This window comes from Onychomys torridus, chromosome 15 (assembly GCF_903995425.1).
Source record: "Onychomys torridus chromosome 15, mOncTor1.1, whole genome shotgun sequence".
In the NCBI taxonomy this organism is placed as follows: Eukaryota; Metazoa; Chordata; class Mammalia; order Rodentia; family Cricetidae; genus Onychomys; species Onychomys torridus.
Window position 1 is genome coordinate 31,847,164 of NC_050457.1, and position 25,466 is coordinate 31,872,629.

At 40.2% G+C, this 25,466-nt stretch overlaps 1 protein-coding gene across 2 annotated transcripts in view; it reads left to right on the top strand.

Annotated features, from left to right (window-relative positions):
- Positions 1-25,173, top strand: part of Elovl7 (ELOVL fatty acid elongase 7) — a 71,981-nt gene extending 46,808 nt beyond the window's left edge. The window contains exons 3-8 of one of the 2 annotated variants that reach the window (XM_036207017.1): positions 7,101-7,291; positions 10,927-11,007; positions 11,945-12,001; positions 14,346-14,451; positions 20,262-20,398; positions 22,532-25,173. In XM_036207017.1, the coding sequence (XP_036062910.1) occupies positions 7,101-7,291; positions 10,927-11,007; positions 11,945-12,001; positions 14,346-14,451; positions 20,262-20,398; positions 22,532-22,741 (782 nt within the window). In that variant the 3' untranslated portion in view covers positions 22,742-25,173. Of the gene's footprint in view, positions 1-7,100; positions 7,292-10,926; positions 11,008-11,944; positions 12,002-14,345; positions 14,452-20,261; positions 20,399-22,531 lie in introns of those variants that run through there. The other variant, XM_036207018.1, reaches the window with a different exon arrangement.
- Positions 25,174-25,466: the final 293 nt, after the last annotated feature.

The following is a 25,466-nucleotide window of genomic DNA, read 5'->3' on the forward strand; positions in this document are numbered from 1 at the left end:
AGGTACAAAAGTTTTTATGATAAAAGGCATCAGGATGCTTTAGAACTTAGACAGACCTGAGATACCATCCAACCTAATGTCTCATGGTAGAGCTGAAGAAATTGAAACCCAGTGATGTGATCTGCCCAAGGTCACTGTGAGTTGATAAAGAGAAAGAACAATGCTAGAACCGATGTTTCGTAATTACGGTTAGTGTTCTGGCATTTTGTTATTTTGTAGTTATTATGTCACATACAGTCATCACTACAAATCACTTTGGAGTGACTCACTCATTGGCAGAAACCACAAGTGCATCGTGTACCTACCACACATGAAACTACATCCTAGTTTACAGTGATGTCAACAAAGACACTGTTTCATGGGCAGCATCTTTCTCCCCAGGCTGCTAAAGGCTACATTACTTCTCTAAAGCTTTTCTAATCATTTTGTCCCTCAAGAATGCCAAGGATAAGTAAGCTTTACTCTATTAGGGCTAAAGAGTAACTATGTCTCTATTTTCTTATCTTTTTCTGAAAGTTTCAACTTACTTGGTTCAGGAAATGTACCAGTTTCTTTAGAGGTCATCTTTCTCTGATGACGTCTAGTGACTGCTACAAATTCAATATTTAATGTAAATATGAATCTTCCAGTTGTATTTCAAATGAGAGATGTACATTGCTTACCTGATTCTCACTATTTGGACTTGGAACCCAGGGAGATCCAGGTTTAATTAAAACAAAATTATTGCATGTATGCATGTACCACAGGGTCTGTGTGGAAGTCAGAGGAATCTGTAAGGCTGGTTCTCTCCATACACTTAGTGTGGCTTCTAGGGATGGAACTCAGGCCATTAGGCTCGCACACTGAGCTCCTTACCTACTGAGCAATCCCACCAGCCCTGGGAGCAGTGTTTTAGAATTGTGCAATCCAAATCTGATTACTCACTACTGTCAATGCAAGAACCGAAGAAATTCAGATAATCCTTAACTCAAGAGCCAAGTGGACTCAGATGGTGGAGACTAATCACGTGGCCCCAGAAGTGCGAAGTGTTTTAATGCAAACTGTATTAGAATGCCGCTTCCACCTCTGTCTGTGGGCCAGCTCTTTACTTTTTGTTAGAGGTATTTTCATCAAAAAAGTGAGTAACACTAGGCCAGGAAAAGGAGTAGCAAAGGATCTTGAAAAATAAGGACTGAGGAGAATCCCTGCAAATGGAGCAGGCAAGGAGAGAGAGGAGAAAGGCACAGAGAAGGTGAATCTCACACTTCTGAATCTGATACTCATTGGATGTCTTAGGAGAGGAAAGGCCATGGGATTTGGGAAGAGAAGCATTGGGTCCTCTCTATCCTAGACTAACTGAGTGACCTTGAACAAACTATTATTATTATTATTATTATTATTTTTTGAGTAAAACAAAAGTGAGGATAGCATCTATCAGCTACTGCATAAGATGTGTGAAAGTGCTCTGTTACTGGGGAAGTGTCCTGACACAAATAGACTGGGATGTTACAAATTATGTTAGATACTTTGAAGGTGATAAATCACTTAAGTTGTTGTTTTTTGGTTTTTGGTTTTTTTTTCTTGTCAAGGTCTAGCAGAGCTAAAAGGATTTATATTAAGACTTACAACTTTGTAAAAAGGCCAGCCCATGCAGTGGGGGAGTTCTTCTGGTATTTAGTGTGGTATTGATCGAGAGTGGCATTAGTTTTGCTTTTTGTACCCTGAGAAGGGCTGAATACACAATCAAGAGCCAAGAATTTCAAGTGTATTCTTGGCTTTGGCCCTAATCCTGTGTGGCCTTGGGAAAACTTACTGTTCCCAGTTTTCTGATCTCTGGAGAAGCAGTGGGTATGCATAGTTATTTCACGTGGAAAATTCTACGGCCACAAAATTTTCAGGTAGCTTAATGTGTAAGGTGGAAGAGAGTTTATTACAATTCTTTGATACAGAATGATAGATTTGGAAAATCCATACTATAGCAGCATTTTGATCTAAGGAGAAATGCAGAAGCAGCCCTTTGTGTGTTTGGATGGTAGTGCTCACTTCCAGACAGTGTGAGCTTGCTTTGCAGGAAGATGAAGGATACGTGGACCTGCTGCCTCTCTGAACTCTTAGTAGATCAGAAAGCACGTGAGGTCCAGTCTTCGTTCCTTCCAGCTTCATTCTGCTGGTACTTAGGATTTTGCAGTGTGTACCCTTTGAAGAAGTACACGATGCTTAAGAACCCTGTCTTATAAGTAGTTGATGGAAAGGCTCCTTAATATTCTACATATCTAGCACTGTACTTTCCCTGTACCCCCTTTCTCTCTGGAGAACTCTTAGAAAAGAATTATTAAGCTCGTGGTAAATCAGCATTGTGGTGGGCTCTGGGGTATAGCCAACCACACAGCCTACTTTCTCAGCCTTTGCTTTCCTCTTGGCTCTTCCCAGGACAATTAAATCAGCTCTAATGTCAAGTACATGATACACAAGACTGTCCCTTCCTCTGAGGAAACAGGGAACACTTACCCATGACTGACTTCCTAGACTGAGTCAGAACTAACCTGAAATGTCATTGTGCCCTCTATACAGTCTCCATGTCTAGCTGTCATCTCCAACTCACTCACAGCATGTCAAAGGAAAAGCCCACTCTTCACAGGGATGTGGATTGACTCCCTTTCCAGGAAGGTAGTTTACTGCTGAGAGAGGCTGGAGACAGGGACATTAGCCGGAGATCTAAGCATCATGCCAAGGCTGTGAGGTTTAGTAGTCAGTGAGGGAGAGCTCATTTAAGCAAGAGAATCATCTAAGCAGAGCTCTACTTTCAGAAAGTGAATTTGGCAATTGTGTGGAGGACAAACAGCAGTTTGGATCGAGAGGCAAGAAAAGATTGTCACAGAGCCTACTGTGGAACCTTGAAGCCTTGCATATGGCTCAAGGAAACTCGATCACACACTAGAATCCTGATTTCTCAATTTGGACAGTTCATTGTGGTCATCTCAATAGCTTTTAAAAAGATTGCCTGTTTACCAGCTATAGTTGTATCTGTGTATGTGGTGCAAAATGATATTGTAACAGATGTATACATTGTGAAATGATTAAATGAGCTAGTTAACATACCCACATGTTGAGAACATTAGAGACATCCTGTGACAGGAATCTCAACTACATAGTGTACTATTATTATCATATAATGTATATTATTATATGACTATATAGTAATATATTACACCATATATTATGTAATACAACACTACATATTATATTATGATACATAGTACTACATATTATGTTATAAAATATAACTTGCTATATATAGTATTATATTACTATATACCCCTATAATAGATTTCAAAAAAGTTATTCTGCCTAAGTTAAATTTTGCACTTATTGCCCAACATATCTATCATTGTCTACCCAGACCCTTAACACCCTTTATTTCATGTATGAGACTGTGTATTGTTTTCTGAGTCTGGCTTATTTCTGTTAGTATAACAATGTATCATCCCACTTGTCAAAAGGACATGGTTTCCTTCTTTTGAGAGACCAAATGATATCCCACTTATACTACTCTCTTTATGTATCTGATGATGAACCACTGGGTAGATCTGGCTCCTTAGCTATTGTGAATAATACTACAATAGGTCTGACTACTGATATCCTCAACAAACAGTTTCTAACATTGAGATTGCTGAACTTAGGATAATTCTACTTTGGGGCTTTAATGGGGTCTCCATGTGGTTTTCTTAGTACCTGTACTCACTCATGCCTCACCGTGAGTGCACGGGGTTGCTCTTCCTCCACAATTTCAGCAGCTCTCGTCATCTTTTGTTTGTTTGATGATGCAGCCTCTAAGCAGTAGGTGATGGCGTGTTCTGGTATTGATTTGTATTTTCCTGATAACTAGTGATATTGTGCATTTATTCTTCTCTCTGTTGACCACTTGTGTGTCTTCCTTTGAGAAATTAAGTCCTTTGCCAATTTTTTATGGTTGAATTTTAAAAGCTTATATGCCTGGTATTTACCCCTTAGTATTCTGATTCAGTTGGATTAAGGTCTTAGCTTTTGTTGTTGCTGTTGTTGTTGTTATTGGACGTTTAATGGCTACAGACATTATTCAGTTATGATTACAGATTTGAGATCTACTGTAATGACAATGACAAGCTGATTGAGTGCTTAAGCTCTTGGCGAACTTCTCACCCAGTCCTCTGTGAAATATTTGTTTTAGGCCCAATTCACAAATGAGAAAACTGCACATAGTGAGGTTAAGTCAATTATTACCTAAGGAGCATAAAGGGCCAGAGGGAAGGACAGGGTCACAACACTGACTGTCTGCTTCTAGAATTTTGCTGTAGTACAATTTTTAGAGCCTGGTATAAAGAGGGCAGGTAAGGAGATAGCTCGGTGAGTAAGTTGTTTGCAGTGTGACCATGAAGACCTGAGTTCAATCCCCGATGCCTATTTGAAAAGCCTGGAATGGTGGCCCATGCCTAGAATCCGAGATCTGGGAAGCAGGGACAAGGGTCCATGGTGCTTACTGGCCAGCCGGCTTAGCCAAATCACAGAAAAAAACAAGCAGATCATTTCTCATGAAGGACCCCAAAGTTGACCTCTGGCCTCCTCACATGCACACACAAATGAATGTTCCTTTGTACACACAAACATACATTTAATTTTTTTGTTGTTATTTTATTATCTTTTTTTTTTAAATAACATAGAATGAAGTAAACAAGTTTTTCCCATAATAACTTTTTATTTGTAGCACTTGGACGTCGACGGGATTTTAAGAAAAGGTGTGTGCTGAAAAAGTTAAATCACAGGAAGAAAGGATTTATTTGGAAATGATTTTCTTGATCTTCCCGAGCTAGCCTGACATGCTTTTCTTGGCTTTGTTTTCTTTCTGTTGCTAATAGAGGAGGAACAGGAGGATGATGTCATTTGGTTTTTCTTCCCCTGCCAAGTCAGTGAAAGAATCAAACAAAAGATATCTCTGATCAAGAAGTACCTTTACTGACACTTGAAACACTTTCATTTAAAACCGTATTTGGAGGTGGCTAACAACAGAAACATTTGCCATTGCCACTGAAGAAGAAACCAGAAGTCTCCCGCCTCGTAGCCAAGCTGTTAGAGGCAACTGCATTGCTCAAGGGCTCTTCATCAGCCTGTATTTTATTAGAAATAAAAGCTAGACATATTAATAAAACAATAAAAAGCTAGACTTTGGCTTTATGACATTCATATATTAAGGTTTACATTGACCATCAGGGGAAGGAATTCCTTTAAGGCCAATCATTTCTAATTCTGTGCCTTGATTCCCAGTTCTGTGGCAAACTTTATTCCCTCATGGTGTTCAGGTCCACACAGTGATTGCCAATGATGACCAGAAATCCTGCTGTAGGAAACTGGCCATTGTTACAAGGCAGGAGAAGAACTTACTGGAGTTGTTGATGGTTGTGAGCTGCTTTGTGGGTGCTGGGAATTGACCCTGGATCCTCTGAAAGAGCAGCCAGATGAGAACAAGATCAAACCCATTGATCAAAACCAAGATCAAAATCATTGGTTTTTAAGTTGGCTATTTACTCCTTAGTTTGCTTTGCTTGTTTTGAGACAATGGCATCTACTGGCATTTTTGAGGGAGGCCCATTTGAAGAAAGGCTAAGTCATCTTTCCTAGCTAAGGCCCTGGACATTCAACTGTTGCCTGGAACATCTCCAGCACTAAAGTGAGACCGAATGAGTTGAAAGTCATGGAGTTCTACTGAAGAAGTTTGGGGTGAGCAGTCAGACCTCCAAGGGTGCTAAGGTTTACTGGTAACTGGCTTTCTTGTTAGTGATTTAGATGAACGGAGATGCATGCTCCAGGTCCCCTTTCTCAATGATAAAGGTGATGCTCTATGCGGAGCTGAGTCAGATGCTCCTGGAAGCTGCCCATAGTTATTTTCCTCCATACCACTCGGGCTTTATGAGGTCACTCGGTCAAATTACACCCCAAGTGCTTGAAATTATAGAATGAATCACAGTTTGTTTTTAATTGCAATTTTTAAATGCCACAATTCTGCTAGCCTGGAGCCAGAAAGAACTGGATGAACTTATGTTTATGTGGTTGTAAGGTCATTGCCTATTTGATTGGGTCAAAATATCAGACTTACTGGCTCACACTTTGGACACCTAGGACATACACATTAGACAGTTAGATATTGATATGGTCCCTTTCGGTTTTGTGGTTCTACGATACACTATCTGAGGAAGTAAGTCACTTTTCTTAGTAAACCAAGGGAATGAATAAGTAGCAAATATAAACACATTTTTAAATATAAAAGAATATCTGAATGGAAAAAAATGTTTTTGAGATGGGGTCTCATTCATCCCAGGCTGGCCTTGAACTCCTGATCTCTTGCCTCCACCTCCCAAGTGCTGTCATTACAGGAGTGCACCACCATGTCCATGTAGGATGGAAATTTTCTGAATGTTGATTGTGGTCATGGATGGTGAAGCATCTCCTCCAGATGTGTTTCTCCCCACTGCTTAGATCTTGGAAAAATTATGTATCTGAGACCCCAATGCCAGTACTGTGAGGCTCAGGTGAGGGCTTTCCTGAGTGGTTGTTGTCTTGCTTTATGTCCATATGTGGCAGAAAGATAGCAGAAGAACTTTCTAGGGTCCCTTTTATGACACAAACTCTATTGGTGAAAAGCTCTTGCATCCATCACATTATGGGGCTAAGATTTCAACACATGAGCTTTATTTATTTTATTGTTTTTTGAGATTGACCTCAAACTTGATGTGTAGATGTAGATGACTTTGAACTTCTGATTCTCCTGTCTCCATTTCCCAAGTGCACTACTGCCCCAGGCTCAACACCTGGATTTGGAGAGGATGCAGAATTCAATCTATGGCACGGTTCCTCCAGAAGGGCTTTTTCAGAGACAACCCCCTCCCCTTTAAGGTTCTGGTGACAAATACCTCTTGCCCTTTGAAATTTAAAGGTGATGACAGCCTCACTGCTCCTAGGGATTTCTCCTGTGCCCCTTCCTAAGGATGCTTGGGACTTTTCAGTAGTGCATGGTCAGTGCTGGGATACAGGTTGCTGGCTGTTATCTGTGGGTTAGGGGGTTGTACACTTACCTGTTATCTTTCTCTTAGATCCAAGAGTTGAAGACTGGTTCCTCATGTCCTCGCCTCTGCCACAAACCATCATCCTGGGGCTCTATGTCTATTTTGTCACGTCTCTGGGACCAAAGCTCATGGAGAATCGGAAGGCCTTTGAACTCAGGAAAGCGATGATAACGTACAATTTTTTCATAGTACTGTTTTCTGTGTATATGTGTTACGAGGCAAGTGTCTTCAGTATTCCTAATGGGAAAAGTTGGCCTGAGTCTTGTGTGTATCTGTCAGTATGTTTTTGTTATGACTATGGTGGACCCCCTACACCCCCCCTTTTTTTTTTGAGAATCAAGGAATTTAGAAACTAAGCAGGCATGTACAAACAACAAAAACACCCAAATTGTCATGTCTAGATAAAATAATAAACCCAAGGATCTCAGGACAGTTTCTACCATGGATAGGGAGGGGAAAAAAAATTACCTCTGAGATTTGCACGTGAGATATGTTAGTTTTGAGGGAACTCATATTCAGGGAAAACAATTGATGAACTCGGAGTGATAGCTGGTAAGTGGAGGGCTGATCCCGGAACGCAAGTCTAGCTAACTCCAGAGCTGGTCTTGTCTTTGTAACAATCTGTCCCATCATGGTGGGAACTTGTGGTTACTCCGTGCTCCAGTGAACTATACAGTGGCCGGCTGTTTAGGTTTTAGAGGCTTTGAGGCAAAAGAGAACATGGACTCACGTGGAATTGTAGGTCATAAAGCCCTGTCCCTTGTTGTAAGAGAAATTGGAACAGTTTGCTCCCTGCTCCTCTGCTATTCACATGTCTCAGCTCCCCACACAGACCTGCTTCTCTAGGGTTCTTCGGTGCATTTCCAACACTGGCTGTCTTCCTCCTTCTGTTTATTTATTTACTTTTTTTTTAGCGTACCCTGTGCTTGCTCATACTTGGGGTCTCTGAGGAGCCTTGCTGGTCTCCCTGGCTCTGTAACACCCATCTCATTCCTGCTACCAATGACCTAATCAGATCACTTAAAATCTCTGCTCACCTTTTCTCACAGGCCACTCTCAAGTCCAGCTTCATTCTGCTGCTTGGCACTTCTTACTTTCTATGACTTGCCCTCAGACCTCTACTCTGCTGTCCCTTCAAGACTATGAACAGGCGGCTCACAGGTTCTCAGAGAGAGAATATACATTGGAGAGAGGTTAAGAACATTCTTGGAAGCCAAGCGCCCAGGCTGGCTCATTTTGACCATGTTACTTTTCTCTAGGCCTCAGGTCTCTTCTGTTGTTGTTTTTGTTTGTTTGTTTGTTTTTTCAAGACAGGGTTTCTCTATGTAGCTTTGGCACCTTTCCTGGAACTCACTCTGTAGCCCAGGCTGGCCTGGAACTCTCCTGTTGTAATGACAGGATTGAACTAGATTTTCTCTCAGGTCCCAGAATGTTCTAGTATTCTCAGGTTCTGTGTTTGACATTGTCACTGTTGTGATGACCCCAAATTATGATTTCTCAAATTATATATCCAGTAGTAACCAGATAGTTTTTGTTCCTGCTTTGTCAATTGCAACAAAGAAGAAGGTTAAAAAAATATCGGAATCCAAGAGTTCTGACTTCACTAATACTTGAATTATAGTTTCAGGCCTTAACTGCCTGCTGAACATAACCCATTAATTTTTTCTTTATAAGCAGAGAATAGAGGTATAACTATCAAAACCTCCTCAGGCTACTGGTGTGACCTTAAAGTCAGAATCAGGAAGACGTTAGATCCACTCTGTTTGAACACACACTTTGAACTTTAACTAGGACGTGTGCTCTCTGTTGACAATAGCACAACATAGGCACGGTGTATGGTATGGAGCAAGATTTTGTCAGGTTTTCAGAGTAAATGTCTCTGCCAGGTATGTTGGGCCAAATAAGAGCAAGGAGAAAGAGGTCCATGCCATCCTGAAGAAATCCAGCTGTCTGCTTGTGGTTGAGTGTGTTACACACCAGGCACAAGTCAGACAGTAGTGAGGGAGGGAGCAGGTGAAACCCACAGAGGGCCAAGACACATAGCCTCTCTCATGTGCTACAGCTCTTGGTAGTGTTTAGATAAGAGCTAGTCATCAAGTTTAAGTCAACAGCTCCTGGGGCTTGGGCAGTGGGTCTCACCCTTCCTAACACTGCAACCCTTTAATACAGTTTCTCATGTTGTGGTGACCCCCCACCACCACCACCATAAAATTATTTCATTGCTGCTTCATAACTGTAATTTTGTTGCTGTTATGAATCATAATGTAAATATCTGATATGCATCTCCTATGAAAAGATCATTTGGCACTCCCCCAAGGGGTCAGGACCCACAGGTTGAGAATCATTGGGTTGATTGACTATTACATCAGTTGAAATGAGTCTGAGCATGGCAGAAATGGCATTGTTAACTGACTTGAGGGTTTAGCGAACTCACTGTTTCTGTCACACTCCTTTGTTACTTTGAAAAGATCTATTGACTCGATTTTCAAGGCATTTTTCAAACCATGAGTTGCACATCCTATTCTTTTCTGAGTCTTACTGTTCAAGATCTCATAGCTTTTTCAAAGCTTATATTTGAGTAGGTGCACATACAAAAAAGGGGCATGCATTTTAACTACCTTAGTTAAATTTGTTCTTTTCACTTCTTCCTTCTTTTTGCATATTAAATATCATCTTGGCTGATTTCTGATGGTGGATACCTGCCATTATAGCCCTTAGGAGGCAGGGACAAGAGAGTCTTAAGTTTGAGGCCAGCCTGGGCTACATAGCAAAACCCAGCCTCAAAAACTAAACATACCCAGGCCTCTAGAAAGCCTTTAAGTGTGCATTTTTATATCTAAAAGTTCTTATTTTAGCTAAAATAGTAATGAGACTATAAATATAAAATATGCTTCAGAAGCCAAGGTGGCCTAAACCTTATAGTGAGAGAAAAGACGTTCCAAGCCAGATGCTAGCAGTTGCAGAGTGAGAAGTAACACTTGAAAAAAAGAGAGAGAGGGAGCGAGAATGTTATTGTCCCTAGCCCAGATCAGCCCAACCATTATATGTATGCATTAATTACAATCAAGCACTTGGCTTTCATTTTTAGCTACTGTTTTAAAAGATCTTCCCACTATCAAACTAAAAGAATGTCAATATGATCTTTGAATTACAATTCAGACTTATCAACAATAGGCTTTTATTTTTAACACCAGTAGAAGGTCATTTTGTGGGTGTGTTGGAATGACCGTCTGCCAGATTATACTCCAGTTAGTAACAAGAGCATTGTCTTCCCTTATTTGTCTTGTGAATTCCAAGTGCCACTGCTATCAGAGCTGTGTATGGTCAGTTTATATGTTAACAGAGGAGAGCGCATTAGAGCCAGGCACTGCCACTTCATACCGGACTTGCCAGCCATGGGTAGGAAAGGCATAGTGGCCCTGGCCACCCTTTCAGCACGTGGGTAGGTTTTTGTTTGTTTAATACTTACTGATTAATTGGGACGATTTGAAATGCCCAGAAACAAACAGACTCAGAGCCAGGCACTGCCCCTTAAAAGTACATGAGCACACATATGTAGTAGACATAGAAAATATTTGCTAATGAAGCAAAATACTCCCTGGCTTTTGCCCTTCACTATGTTAAAGGAATTCTCCTAATGGACAAGTTAGCCAGGGTGCAGTTCATGTAAATGGTGGCTCTGAAAATGCCTGATGCCAAGCCTGAAGCATGTTTAGTTTGCCCTGGTTCTCACTGCCTCTTCCCCTGCACTGCGGGCTTACTCAGCTGGTCATACAACTAGGTGTAGTCCAAACCACCTCTGCTGTGGCTGTTAGCAAATTCTTCCTCTTTAATATGCACGTTTCTCTTCCAGTTTGTGATGTCTGGCTGGGGTACAGGTTATTCGTTTCGATGTGACATTGTTGACTATTCTCAGTCACCGAGAGCGATGAGGGTGAGTTTCTCTTTGGGGAAAATCTGTAGTTCAAAATCATTGTGAAAATCCTCTGGACTCCGCGATATTGGATATAAATTCAGAATGAGTGAATGACTCTATTGTCAGATTCTACAAATTATGGGGAAAAAGCTAAAATTATAAGAAAGAATTAAAGGAAGTCCGTGTATAAATTCTATAAAATGACAGTGCTGTCTAAATTTCTTGGGTTTCAAAACTCACCTGATTTCTGAAAGATGAGAAATAGGATTTTCATAAGATCTAGCAGTTCCACTTCTGGCAATATTCCTAAAGGGGTTGAAGTCAGGGACTCAAATAGATGTCTGTCTGCACATGACCACCACACCATTATTCACAGTGGCCCAAATGTAGAAGCAACCCAAGTGTCCATGGATGGTGACTAGCTAAACAAAATATCCCCGCTCTCTGGACACACACACACACACACACACACACACACACACACAGAGAGAGAGAGAGAGAGAGAGAGAGAGAGAGAGAGAGAGAGAGAGAGAGAAAATAGAATATTATTCAGCCTGTAAAAGCTATACCTTGTATGAGTCTTGAGGACATTGTGCTAACTGGTATATTCATCACAAAAGGACAAATACTACATGATCCAGCTTATACAAGGTGCCCAAAATAGTCACATGCATAGGACAGAGGGTAGAATGATGGCTGGGCTGGAAAGAAGAGGGAGATGGGAAATTATTTTGCAATGAGTATAGTTTCGCTTTTCAGCATGAAGGAGTTCTGTGGATGGCTATGTAATAGTTGTAGAAGGATATAAATGAAATCAGAGCCACCAAACTATACCTTAAAAAATTGACTAGGATGGTAAATTTTGTTATGTGTTTCTAAAACCATTTTTAAAGTAAATGTCTCATCCATATAAAATATTAAATAAATAAGTTCTTATCTGTGTATATTTTTCCAGATGGTGCATACCTGCTGGCTTTATTACTTCTCCAAGTTTATTGAGCTGTTGGACACTGTGAGTATGTGGTAACTGTTTGATGTTTCACGGAAGCAATAATAAACTGCTGGTGTGACTGTTGCATACCTTGGCTTATCTCCCTCCCTTGGCTACCCTACTGTTACCCCTTTTCCTTTGATTACCTGTGTGTTTTGAAAGCTCACTCTCCAGCATTTCACAACCTTTAACTATCTTTTAAAAAACGTGTAGGTAGTACCTGATTGTGATACACAGGGTCATTGCCACTTACTCTACAGAACTGTATACCTTGATGTAGATGATGGCAGTTCTTTAGGAAGCTGTTCCCAAAGCAAGGAGCAGAGACCCTGTTACCTTGCACCGAAACACAGTGTTGACCATACTTAAGCATGGTATGTAAGACACTTAAGCATCACAATTGGCAAACACCTAGCGAAGTGTGATGTCATCCATGGGGTGTCACACAAACACTATCTCCAGCTGCTCTTCTGAAAGCTGAGCTTGCTGGGCCCTTGTTCTCTCTGCTTTGGACCCTAGTGAGGGTCAACTCTGGACCTTGAGTGACTGGGCCCAGGGATTAACGTGCTCTGAAAGTGGAAAGCCAAGAGCTTTGGTTTCATGCTGGCATAGGAAAGCTATGCTCTGGTTTACTGACTCGTGTGTCTGGAACACACACCACCACACTGTTTGTCAGGAATGTTAACACTTGACATTCTCAGTTGACTGAAAACATAAAATATTAGGTTTGAGAAGGGACTTTGGAGGATTTATAATCCAGGGCTTCTCAAATTTTAGCCTGCCTTAAAATCATCTAGAGGAATCCCTGCACTCAGGAGGCTGAGATGGGACCAGAAGTTTGAGCCCAGCCTGGGCTACATAGCAATGGCCTGTCTTTAAAAAGTAAAGAAAAGAAGAAAAAAAACAAAGCATAAAACAAAACATGGAGGTCTTGTTAAAGCACAAATGATGCTTGAACTCCCTGGCGCCTCTGATTCAGTAGGTCCCGGCTAGAGCTTGGGAATTCCTTTTTCTGACAGTTTTTCAGATGGTCTTTGAGAAGCTGCTTGTTGAAAACTCAGCATTCAGGTGCCTAAAATTACTGCCATTAGGAACAAAACAGTACACACAGGACCTGCCTCTTAAGAGCTGATGCCTGATGGTCTGGAGTAGAGACTGCACCTGGGTATTTTTAAACTATGCTTTCATATTGTAACTTGCAGCCAGGGTTGGGAACTACCATTCTAGTTCAGAACCCTCACTCCGGGGGGTAAACCTGGACCTAAGAAGTTGAGTGGCTTCCCCAGAGACAGGCTGTTTGAGAAGAGGACCCCTGTTGGAAGTTTATGACCCTATTTTGCACCAGGCTGGGTTCTCCCATGTGCATAAGCAAATGCGTTTGGCTTGGTGGACTCTGCTTTGCATATTCTCAGTAGCAACTTCCATAAAGAAATTGTTTCCGCCTTGAGGCCTTCCAAGTTTTCCTGACACAGTAATGCTTTGTGTTATGCTCTGAATTTGAAAGTCTAACTTTACCCTGGTGCTGTGAACTATTCCATTAGCGCATTCTTTGACACCCTCCTCCCCCACACAACCCTGCTCTTTCCCGGAGCAAGCCAACACTGGGCATGCGCAATCGCAATGATACCTTTGTTGCCCTTCTCGGTTGGTTTTTTTTTTTTTTTTTTTTTCTTATGCAGCTTTGCTTTCTTGTCCACAGTATTTTTAGGATTAACTCTTCAGGATTTTCAGCATTTGTTTTTCTTTGGTAATACAATAGTATTACTTTTTTTTTTTTTTTTTTTTAAGTCCACTATAAGTTTGCCTAACCCTTATCCAAACTGGTAAGATGTGTTAGAGAGCAATGTAGAATGAGATAATTTCAGTCCTAGGAATTATGGCTGAACTTCTGGCTGTCATGTAGTTCAAAACTTAATGAGTTTTTAAAATTTTATTTAGTTATTTGTTTGTTTGTTTGTTTATTATTTTTTTTCCAGAGCTGAGGACCGAACCCAGGGCCTTGCGCATGCTAGGCAAGCGCTCTACCACTGAGCTAAATCCCCAACCCCTTTAATTTATTTTTTTATTAATAGCATTTCTTTCAATAAATTCTGGCCAGAGTTTTCACTGTCTATGTTTGATTTTTAAATCTGTATAAAACTTCTCACCTTCTTATTGGTTCCCTCATGATTATTGTACCATACCCAAGTTCAAGCATGCTGTTAGCCTTTGAGCTAGGCCCTAGAGAACCAGCTACCCCTGTGAACACCCCATAAAGCAGCCTGTAGGAAGCCAATTGTGAAATTGTTTGCTCTTTACCAATAGATTTGTAACAATAAATTATTGCGTGGTTTATATGAACTTGATTTTCTTTAAACTATTTCAGGTCTTTTTTGTTCTGCGTAAGAAAAATAGCCAAGTGACTTTCCTTCATGTCTTCCATCATACAATCATGCCATGGACCTGGTGGTTTGGAGTCAAATTTGCTGCAGGTAGAAAAGGGAGAGCTGGGATCATGTGACCTATAAGTGATGACATTTTCGTGTGCTACAAACACACATTCTGCCCCTAAATGTAATTTATAAGACTTAAAAAAAATCAAAGAGCCATTTTGGTTAAACTTCTGACTTTGGAATTATCACCTGAAACACAAGCACAGGACTCTCAGATTCCCCACTCAAGTAAGTCTTAAGATGTGAAGACTTTTGAGCAAGACCTTCTATGCATATTCTTTCATTTTGTTTAGGTTTTATTGTTTCCCTTTAGAGTTCTATTACATGTTTTCAATTAAATAGGTAATAAAAAATAGATAAAATATTGAAAGCCTTGGATTTATTGATATCTACTTAAATAATATTCCTAATTTGTTCACAGAAAGTCAGAACGTTATTTCCAGTTCTGTTTTGTTTGCCTTCGAGTTCCTGATACGTGGCATACCCCATCTTAGTCTGTTCTGTGTTGCTATTAGATTACTAGAGGCTGGTTGGTTTATAAAGAAAGGAGGTCTGCTTAGCTTGTGATTTTTGATGTTGAAAGTCCAAGGTCGGGCAGTACTATCTGTTTGACCTCTAGGCAAACATAACATAGCATCATAGAGGAACCAGTGAGGGGAGGAGGGAGAGAAAGGGGGGGCAGGGGGCAGTGAGCAAAGGAACAGAGACTGAGAACAGGGAGGCATAGCAAGAGACATGGGAAAATCCTGACTTATAATCTGAAGTAGTTGACCTAATCACCTCTCACTAAGCTCCACCTCTTAAGGGGCCCACAATCTCCCAATCCAGTTGCATTGGAGACAAAGCTTTTGGCACATGAACATTTGTGAATAAACCACATCCAAGATTGTAGCTGAAGTTTTCTCCAGTCTTGCCCAGCTGCATGGACCCCGCTACCGCTTATAAAATAATCACTCAGAAGCTTATATCAATTAAACCACTCAGCCATTAGCTCAGGCCTACCACTGACTAGCTCTTACCCTTAAACTCAGCCCATTTCTATTAATCCATATGTCTCCATGTGTTCTGTGGCTTTACCTGTTGCCTTTAATGCTGCTCCCTGGACAGCAGGCTGGTGACTCCTCCTCAGCCTTCCTGTTCCCACAATTCTCTTCTCTGCTTGTCCTGCCTATACTTCCTGCCTGGCTACTGGCCAATCAGCATTTTATTTATACAGAGTGATATCCACAGCACAAGATGTGGCAGACACCATGGAAACAACTTTAAAGAGGAGCCAGATCACGATCACTCAAGTTCCCACAGCAGTCTACCACAGGACACAACATTCTGTTTTGTTTTTGTTTTTCAGGCCAGAGATAGTTTAAACCAAAAGCTTGAGCCTAAGTGTCTGCTTCATTTTGGTTTTCTATTTCTGAACACCTAGAATTGGAAAAAGTAGGCAGGAACTTTATTCTTTCATAAAGTTTCAAATAAACAAAATCTTAAAGCATGGATTTCCAGGTTAGCAAACTTTGCTGTAAAAATTATTTGTCCTTTTTTTTTTTTTTTTTAACATCCAGAAGTCACAGATGCTCACAGTTGTAAACCTTTATTATTTGATTCATCTGAAAGTTTCTTCTTTTTATTTTCTTTCGACTGTATATTGGGCCCCTCAGGTCTCCTAAGTGAGGGGCACTAGTTCTTACTTATATTGATGAAAAACTGAAAACCCTAGGATAGCTATGATTTCAACACCCTCTCCTAGGGTGGTTACAATGTCTTGTGTGTTTAAAGGCATGAAGAGAAAATGATATAGAGAAGCAACCTTTCCCATTAACCACGTGACTGCTAATGTTAGACAAAGATGACTATTTTCCTTTTTAAGATGTTAATAGAGCTGTTCTCACACCCTGTAGCTTATTTCTGTCTCTTCTGTAACACCGGCATAGTCAGCCTTCCATATCCGTGGGCTCTGCATCCATAGAATCAGCCAACCATACATCAAAACCAAGGAAGAAAAACCGCTCCCGACCTAAATCATGTACTGACATTTTCCTTGTCATTTTTCTCTAAGCAATACAGTACAGAACTGCTTCCATTACATGCACATAGTTTTGTATCATAAAGTCTGTGGGAGCAGGTGCATAGGTTGTATGTGTATAGTCCACTATTTTCTGTAAGGAGCTTTGAATATCCACAGACTTGGCTATTACCAGGGAGTTTTGAAGCTTCCCTCTCATGAGTCTCAAGGAACAGATATACTATAAAGAAATTGGAGAAAAAATTGGAAGGCAGTACTCCAATTTTTTTGTTTGAAGATACCCAAACCAACATGTTCCCCTCGGCTTCTTTATCCTTCTCTATGGTTTCCCATCTTTCCGTTCGAATAGCTGGTAATTCCACTATGGGAAATATACATTTTATTTAAAGAATGGAATTGAATGGTTTTTCTCACCTTTATTTGAATTCGTTGATGGTCTAGTGTCTGTTTCAAGACAAGCAGTACTTCCAAGAAATGCAGATTCAAACAAGGATGACCTCAGGTTTGAAATATCCCATGTCTACGGATATCAGCCCTTGATCACAGTGTCTTTACTCATACTTTAATCCTCATCTCCTTTTAAAGAATGGTCAAGGTAGAAAGAGAATGTTTGGGGGCTGGGAAAATGGCTCAGTGGTAGAGCGCTTGCCTAGCAAGCGCAAGGCCCTGGGTTTGGTCCTCAGCTAGAAAGAAAGAAAGAAAGAAAGAAAGAAAGAAAGAGAAAGAAGGGAGGGAGGGAGGGAGGGAGAGAGAGAGAAAGGAAAGAAAGAAAGAAAGAAAGAAAGAAAGAAAGGAAGAAAGGAAGGAAGAAAGGAAGGAAGAAAGAATGTCTGTGTCTGTGGTGTGTTCTGTGAGCTGGCAGTCCTGCTTAGTCTTAGCTGTGGGGTTCTCGTCCGTCCGCACGCCTACAGATCTTGCATTGCCTTTGCAGTGGCGGGCCCAGCAACAGGTTGTGTTTCCAGAAGTGTGGATTGGCCAGAGCTGTGTTCCTAGAACGAGCTGGTCTGTTTAAGCTAATCTTTGCAAATACTGGAGCACAGATGATCTATGTCTATCTAGTGTTTGATATCTTGGTTGCCTCCTGTACTCTCTCCTGGGATAATAGCAACCCAAATTTCCCTTGGAATAAGAGGAAAATATTTTTATGGCAGGTTTTTCTATTAACTATGTAAATATCCCCCTTTGGGGAATGTAGAGAGTTATTATAATTACCCAGGTGATGCTTTTATTTTCTCTAAACCAAAAGAGGTGATATTTGAGGGAACTGATTGTAACCCATTCTGAGATGCTTGCTTTTCGGGCTCATTCTTATAAAGAAAGCAACACTTTACGTGAAAAGCCTTCTGAGGAGAAAAGTAAAAAGCATTACTAATTAAAATGTAGCTGTTTTCTGAGCAAACTTACTACAGCAAAACACAAGAAAGCAATCGTTAGAGAAAATAAGCAAGCTGAATTTATTTTGCTCAACAACTCTTCTTTGATTTAACCCTCTTAGCTAATCCCTAATCCATGCTAATCTCTGTATAAAATCCTCAGGTTAGCGCATTTAAATCAATGGTTTTCAACCTGCCTAATGCCGCAGCCCTTTAATACAGTCCCTCATGCTGTGGTGAAATTATTTTCCTAACTAATTTATGAAATTATTTTTGGTGCTACCTCGTAACTATAATTTTACTACTGTTATGAATTGTGATGTAATATCTGATAGGCAGGATGGTCTTAGGTGACCTCCACTGTGAAAGGGCTGCTGGATGCATCGGGGTCCCAACCCACAGGCTGAGAACCACTGATTTAAATGTGTCTTAGTGAGAAGGCTCTGACACAGGCCCTTCTGAAAGCTGAGCTGGAGTGCTTGTGTGTTCTTGCTGGACACAAATGAACATACACAACCTTCCCTTCCACTCTGGGATTCAGCCTGCCTCCTGAGCTATTATAGGAATAGGCAGCCACTCTATTGTTAGTTACCCTGAAAAGGGTGTGCCCCCTCCCTTATAATTTACTCAGGTTTCTTTTGGGGTAAAAAGATTAATCCGAATGTAAATAATAGAAACTGAGAGGACGGTAACATGCTTCATTAATAGTGTTGCTTCTGAAATTTGAGATAATTAAAGAATTAACTGCAAGTTGATTAAAGTCTGTGAAGTACAGGATAGCAAGAGGCTTTGACATCCATGACCTAATTACTTAAAGTGTGTTCTTTGACGGGAATACTTTAGCAATAATAGTATCTAGAAACATTCAGAATTACTGCAATTATGAATATTATTTTAAAATAATGGCTCAGTTGGCAAAGTCCCTTGCCTCCAAGGCCAAGACTGATGATGACTGGAGTTTGATTCTCAGAATCCATGTGGTAGACGAAGAGAACCAACTGCCAAGAGTTATCCCCTGACCTCCACGCGCACGCACACGCGCACACACACGCACACACACACAGTTTCCATAAAGTAATTCATTCTTCTTTGTGCCTGTGTTATGATGCTTTTTCCACAGACAATTCAGAGACTATCAACTAGTAGTTGTACCATAATTAGTTGCAAGTTTTAGGTTGTTTCTGGAGTTGAAGACTTGGGAATTAAGGAAATGGATTATTTTGTAGAAAAACTTCAATTCCAGGTCAACTTTACCATGCATAATGCAGATTTATCTAGGTTGAACATCTCAGGAAAGAAATCCTAGAGAGGGACTGGGTTTTTTTCTTTCTTTGCCATCAGATAAACACCCTGCTGTCCCTTCCACCAAGAACTGTTACAGCTGAAGGCAGTGGAAATGCTCTTTTCTTACATTCTTGGGTCCTTTGCCACTCTTCCTAATTAAAGATGGCAAAATTAAAAGAGGAAAACATAACCAAATGGAAGCAGTCAATAAAAAAAGAATGGCTTAATTGTCAATAACTATTTATTTTGAAATCACAATAATTGATGATAGCAGATTTAGTGTAGCTTACTAATGACTTCCAATGGTTTCCTGACAGAATGTCTGTGGTACTAAAAATATCTAATGCACATTATTGCAAGTGTGGAAGAGAAATTTGATTCCACACAATGATTATGTCTGTAGCTTTACTCATGAGAGCCCAAATTAGAAGCAACCCAAATGTCTTCCAATAGGAGAATGGGTAAATATTGACGCATTTGTATGGCATAATGCTGAACAATGGGAGAAAGACGAAGTATTGGTGTGTACACCAACGTGCCAGAAACTCAAAGCCATTGTGTTGTATGAAAGGAGGCAGGAATAAAAGGGTCCGTGCTGTTTGGTTCTGTCTCTGTGAAATGTATTAACAGGCAAAATTAATAGCTGATGATAGAAATCAGGTAAAGGTCAACTTAGAGGGATGTGTTCATGAAACAGCACAAAGAGGCCTTGCTGGTGTTGAGTACTGTGTCTCCATGGTGGTGGATATGGAAATAAGTTGGTTCTAAGTAGGTGAAACATCCTAATTTGTACATTTACGGTTAAGATTATTTGTTCACCTTATAAATGTTAGCCTTCACTAAAAATGCCTTTTGATTCTTATTAAGCAATGTAGCCTTTTTAAGAGATTGACTTAATTTTTTTTCTTTAAGTAAACTCGAACCGCAGGAGAATTTTAAGGGTAAAGCATAACAAATGGCTACGTGCTAATTGATTTTGTAAGAGCCCTGTTTTGCATTTTGCTAAATGTTTCATTGAACTTCTAGTTTGATGGCTGCTTCATGGGATTGAGGTTTCTTATGTACTCTTCTTCCTGCTAAAATTAGAGAGATGATGACACTGAAATCCTAGGACAAGTGTGTCTGGCTTGAAGGAACAAGGGGCCATTTTACAATAACCTCTTTTCTTTCAGGTGGTTTGGGAACATTCCATGCCTTTCTAAATACAGCTGTGCATGTAGTCATGTATTCCTACTATGGATTGTGTGCCATGGGACCGGCCTACCAGAAGTATTTATGGTGGAAAAAGCATTTGACATCTTTACAGCTCGTGAGTAACTGGTTTTCTTTAAATATGAAACAAAACTGCAATCCCATGTTTTCTCTGTGAGTTAGGAGTCCAGACGAATGTGGAACAGTCTATGAAGAAACAGGATGCTTGTCTGCTGTGGGGTATGCGTCACTGTTTGGACTTGGTCAGAAGCTCTGTCAACTAAAAATAAAGCAGATTTTGTAACTCAGAGTCTCAAATAATTAAGCTAACATCGTCATGCTTATAATGATCTGAGATGCATCTACAAAAATGATGTTTATAATCAAAATAATGTCAAAGTTATATGACCACAAATAAGAATAATACTAAGTATGAGTTAGAAATTCCAATATTCTGAATCAACATTGAAGGACTGTAATGTGGAAAGAAGGGTGGGCATTTCTGTGTGCTTACCTATTTAGTCCTAACGTTGGTCAGTTTGTCTTTCTTCTCATAAGAGTGCTGTGAGGGTTACAGGTGTGAAGTAATATAAGACATGTGGGTTATATAGATTGGATAGTGCCCGCAAGTCAACAGTGCTTGAAAGAGTAAGTTATTGAGTTTAGATCAGATAATCCCTCATAAGAATTCATTCTAAAAAATATATGGTACATAATTTCCTTAATAACTGAGTGAAATGGCCTGTTTTAGTTGTATTACCCTCTATGGAAAGAGTTCTGCTATCTTCATATTTCCTGAGTTGAAGTATATTGTACATTGGGTGCTGTAATCTGCCAGGGATACCATGGACGAAGTAGAATTGAGGCATAGCTAGCCGGCTGGGGACTTTCAAGTAAAATCCTACAACTTCCTAAGTGAAATTGGATACAGTCCTAAAGGGGATCTCAGGTGAGAGACAAGTGTTTCAGCCTCTGAGGACCCCCAGTGAAGATCAGAGCAGTTCTGTCCAGTTAACCATTGTATCTGAAATTGGCAACAGCCTCCATGGCCAACCAGGAGGAGCAGTGAAATGAAAACTTTATTTCATACTTTTATTTTAGAATTATTTTACTTTGGAATGCTGTGAAGTTCTGGCAATCATTCTCTGTGGCTGCCTTCCTTTAAAGTATTTTTTCTCATTGTGCAGTAATATGTGGTCGTTCTATGTGTGCATTTTCTCTGCATATGTGTGAAATTAAAATACCCAATGAGAAAGACAGGGAGAAAAATAAACTGGACGGGGATATAACTTGGTGAAAGAAAGTTTGCTTAGCTCCTACAAGCTGCTTAGCTACAAACCATATAAATGAAAAATAATAAATAAGTAAAATTCTATCTCCCTGGGGTAATAGTGTGTTTTTTCATTCAACTTTTCCCTTATGCATATATGTGAATGTATACCTTTTGCAGATTTCATATTTACTACATACATAATCTTACATTAGGTTTTTTTTTTTCATGTAACAAATATGGCACATTTTAAATAAAGTGAGCCAAGTATGCTTGTGCACACCTGCCATCCCAGCCCTTTGTAGATGGAGGAAGGAAAATCAGAAGTTTAAGGTCCTGCTTGGCTACATAACAAGACTGAAGCCAGCCTATACTACCTAAGACTCTGTTTCAGAAAACATAAACATTTCAAAAAAGTGGGAGGGTTTGTACATAAATATGAAGGCTAGACATCTGTTTGTCACTTGTCTGAAGTGTGCATGTGTGTGGAGGACTCTGCTTCTCCTTCTCAAGGTTTCATTAGTCTCTTGCCAAATGAAGGGAGCTAAGCAAAGCTTCTGGACAGGGAAGCCGTGGATGTTTGGGAGGCTGCGTCAGTGAAGGTTGATGATATCAATAAAGCTATAGCACAAGAAATGCTGTAAGAGAGTTAATCATGGTTAGTTAGCTCATAGGTACTATTTCTTTATAGAGATTTGCTTTTCTAAAACTCACCTAGAACATAACTGACCTTTACTCAGGTATGAAAAGGTACCAAGTGGGAGGGGGCAGCAAGATGGCTCAGTGGGTAAGGGTGCTTTCCACCAAACCTGATGACCTGGGTTTGCTCCCAGAGACCCACACAATGGAAGGACAGAACTAACCTCTGGCCTTCACAGGCATGCCATGGCCCATGTGTGTAACCTAAGAATGGCTGAAACACACGTACACCCAAGCTGGTTTTCTCATACCTAATTTTCTTTTCATTCTCCCGTCTCCCAGGTCCAGTTTCTCCTTGTCACCATCCACATAGGCCAGATCTTCTTCATGGAGGACTGCAATTACCAGTACCCAATTTTTCTGTACATCATTATGAGTTATGGATGCATCTTCCTGCTACTGTTTCTCCATTTTTGGTACCGTGCTTATACCAAGGGTCAAAGATTGCCCAAAACTATAAAAAATGGAAATTGCAAAACGAAGCCTCACTAAAAGACGAGCGCAGCCTGGATTTACAATTGAGACTGGTATCTTGCCTTCTTTGACAATCAAGAGATACTCACCTATGCAGTGCATTTTGTATATTTTTCAAAACCAAGAGCTTGTATTTTTATAAGTTATTTGGGTTTCTGATCTTTGAGAGTCCAAAGCTCCCAGATAAAGTCTTCTCAGTGGAAGAGACTAGAGTAGCCAGGAGGCTTCCTATTGCCTTTCATACTAATCAAAAGTTCTTAATACATTTTGCTACAGTGAGAGGAGGGTATGAAGTAATAGAGTACTCTTCTAGGAACTCCGGAATAGATGAAAAATACTAGCGATTTTGACCACGGATGGAGATCCACAGAGTATGATCGATTCCTCCTGTCTAGTGTGGAGACTTCTGACTGGCTTCTGGCTCTGTCATTCATTCCTGTATTCAGAAGACATTATATTCACTCCAGGGCTCAGTTCCCAAGCTAAAGTGCTAACACAGGTGAAGCCTAAGGGGCGTTTTGATAGGTTCTCAGTCTAAATTGTTAATGGTAGTTTGAATGGGTTTTCTGCATGGTTGCCACCAGTCCTGCTGGTGAGGTTCCCTCATGACACCTGTACAAGCTGTTGGAGGCAGTGGCGCTTCGGTTTCTGCACTGACGCCTTTGACGCTAAGGTGAAGGCAATGTTACGTTGCAAACAAGATGATTTGTTTCAACAGGCTAATGAACACTTTGCTAATGATGATTTTATAATTAACTGAGTATGTCTGGAAAATGGGATGTATCAACGAGAAAAATGCTGTGGAATTCAGTGGGGAAGAGTTATAATCCATTATACTATAATGCCACTCTCTGATATGTCGGTTTAAAAGCATTGTCTTGCCTAACTATGTGTTAGATGCTTAAATGCTCATGTGATTAGCTTACCTCAGATGCCTTAGGATCACAAATCAATTTTCAAGTATCTGCTATGCCAAGTGACTTATGAAGCAACTGGAGGTGGGTGGTAGAGTATCTGAGGTCAGATTTGGTTACATTAGCAAGGGCTTTAGATTTTGGGAGACAAAGACTATGTTATAGTTATGTATTATACATATTTAGTGTTGTGGATACACTGCGTGAAGAAACATTTTCCAGAATCATGACTTAGCCAGGATTTCCTTTTCTTCAGACCTGTAAGCCATATTGTGAAGGGCTGAAATTCATGTGGCAAAATGTTTTCTTTCCCCCCTTTAAAAAAATACTAATTTCTAGAATTTTCTTGTTCTTGTTGGAAAACCTGGACCACCTAGCAATACTTGGACATTTGTGAAGCTGTCACTATTATTTCCTTTTCCTCTTTGAAGGTCTATTTATGTGTGAACACCTTCAAAATCAGTTCTGATGGCCTTGGTCATGTGTGCCACATAGTGTTGCTCATTTGGCAACAAAGCCCGAGTCTTTGTTGCCTGTAAACTCTGAAGTTCTGCCTGGTCTCTCCTGATCCATTACTCCGCACCATGCCTTTGTCTCCACATTTACTTACTTTATAAAGTTATTTGCCATTAAGTGACCTTTAGTGATTCCGCTTGCTTACGGTGAGAAGCAGAGGATAATAAGAAGATTTTCATACTTAAAAAAAAAAAAAATGTAACAGACGAGCCGAGCTGACAGCAACAGCTGCACTGGTCTGTCACTGTGAAGGTCTCAGGGATCCACGTTTTCCTATTTTGACTCTGTCGATGGGACAGTATGGTAGAAGTAGTTACCTACACAAGCAATTCCCAAAGACTCAAGTAGGGCAAAGACCCAAAGGAACAGAAAATAGAAAATAAGACAGGAAACTTTGATTGATTTCCTCTCTACTTACACTACCCACCCCGTCCTCCCCCTTCTCCAAGTATGTAAAATGTCTGACATGCCTATGGACTAAGAGCAGCATTGTGACATGACATACCACATCCTCAATCCTCTGAATGAAAGCTGGGGGGGGGGGGGTGAAATGTCATATGAAAACAGACCACAGTCGACTGACAGGCAGATGTAAATATCTGTAGATGGAAATGAATATCACTGGTTGTAGAATTTTTGTGGGCAGTGTTTAATTAAACAGAGCTTCTAATGGGGTTTCACCTACCTTTCAGGACTTTGTTGCCTTTAAACTTGCTTGCCTAAGAAGCAAAAAGCTCAGCTATTAAGTATAGTTTATTATAAAAGTTCTATGAGTCCTTGAGGACCAATATATATGTTATAAATACAAATTTTTAAATATCTATGGGGTATTACAATATTCTGTCTTCATACTTAAGGAAAATCCTAAATTGAGTATATTACCTTGTTTCATAGTTTGGGAAATGATGAGATTATATCCCTTAGTTATCTTTTATTTCTGTTAACTTTTTAATGACTGTAAAAGTTGTGAGAATGTGGGTTTGTTCTCTGTACTATAATAAATTTGTGGCTCCATATGTATATGTGTGTGTGTGCGTGTTTCATTTTGTAATCTAGCTGCCCTTGTTTGCATGTGTAGGAGATTCTAAATCTGAGTAGTCACTAAGTCAAAGCACTTGACACATTCATTATATGCTTGCGATATTCAGGATACTGTACTGGGCATGAGTACTCTTCATTGGGACCACCTGTATCTTACCACCCTGCAGATGAGTGCTCAGAGAGAAGCCCAGGACAGGTGCCACAGGAGGAAAAGGCCTGCCTCTCACAATTACAAAAAAATATTATTAAGGCATTTGAAGGCTAGTTTGTAT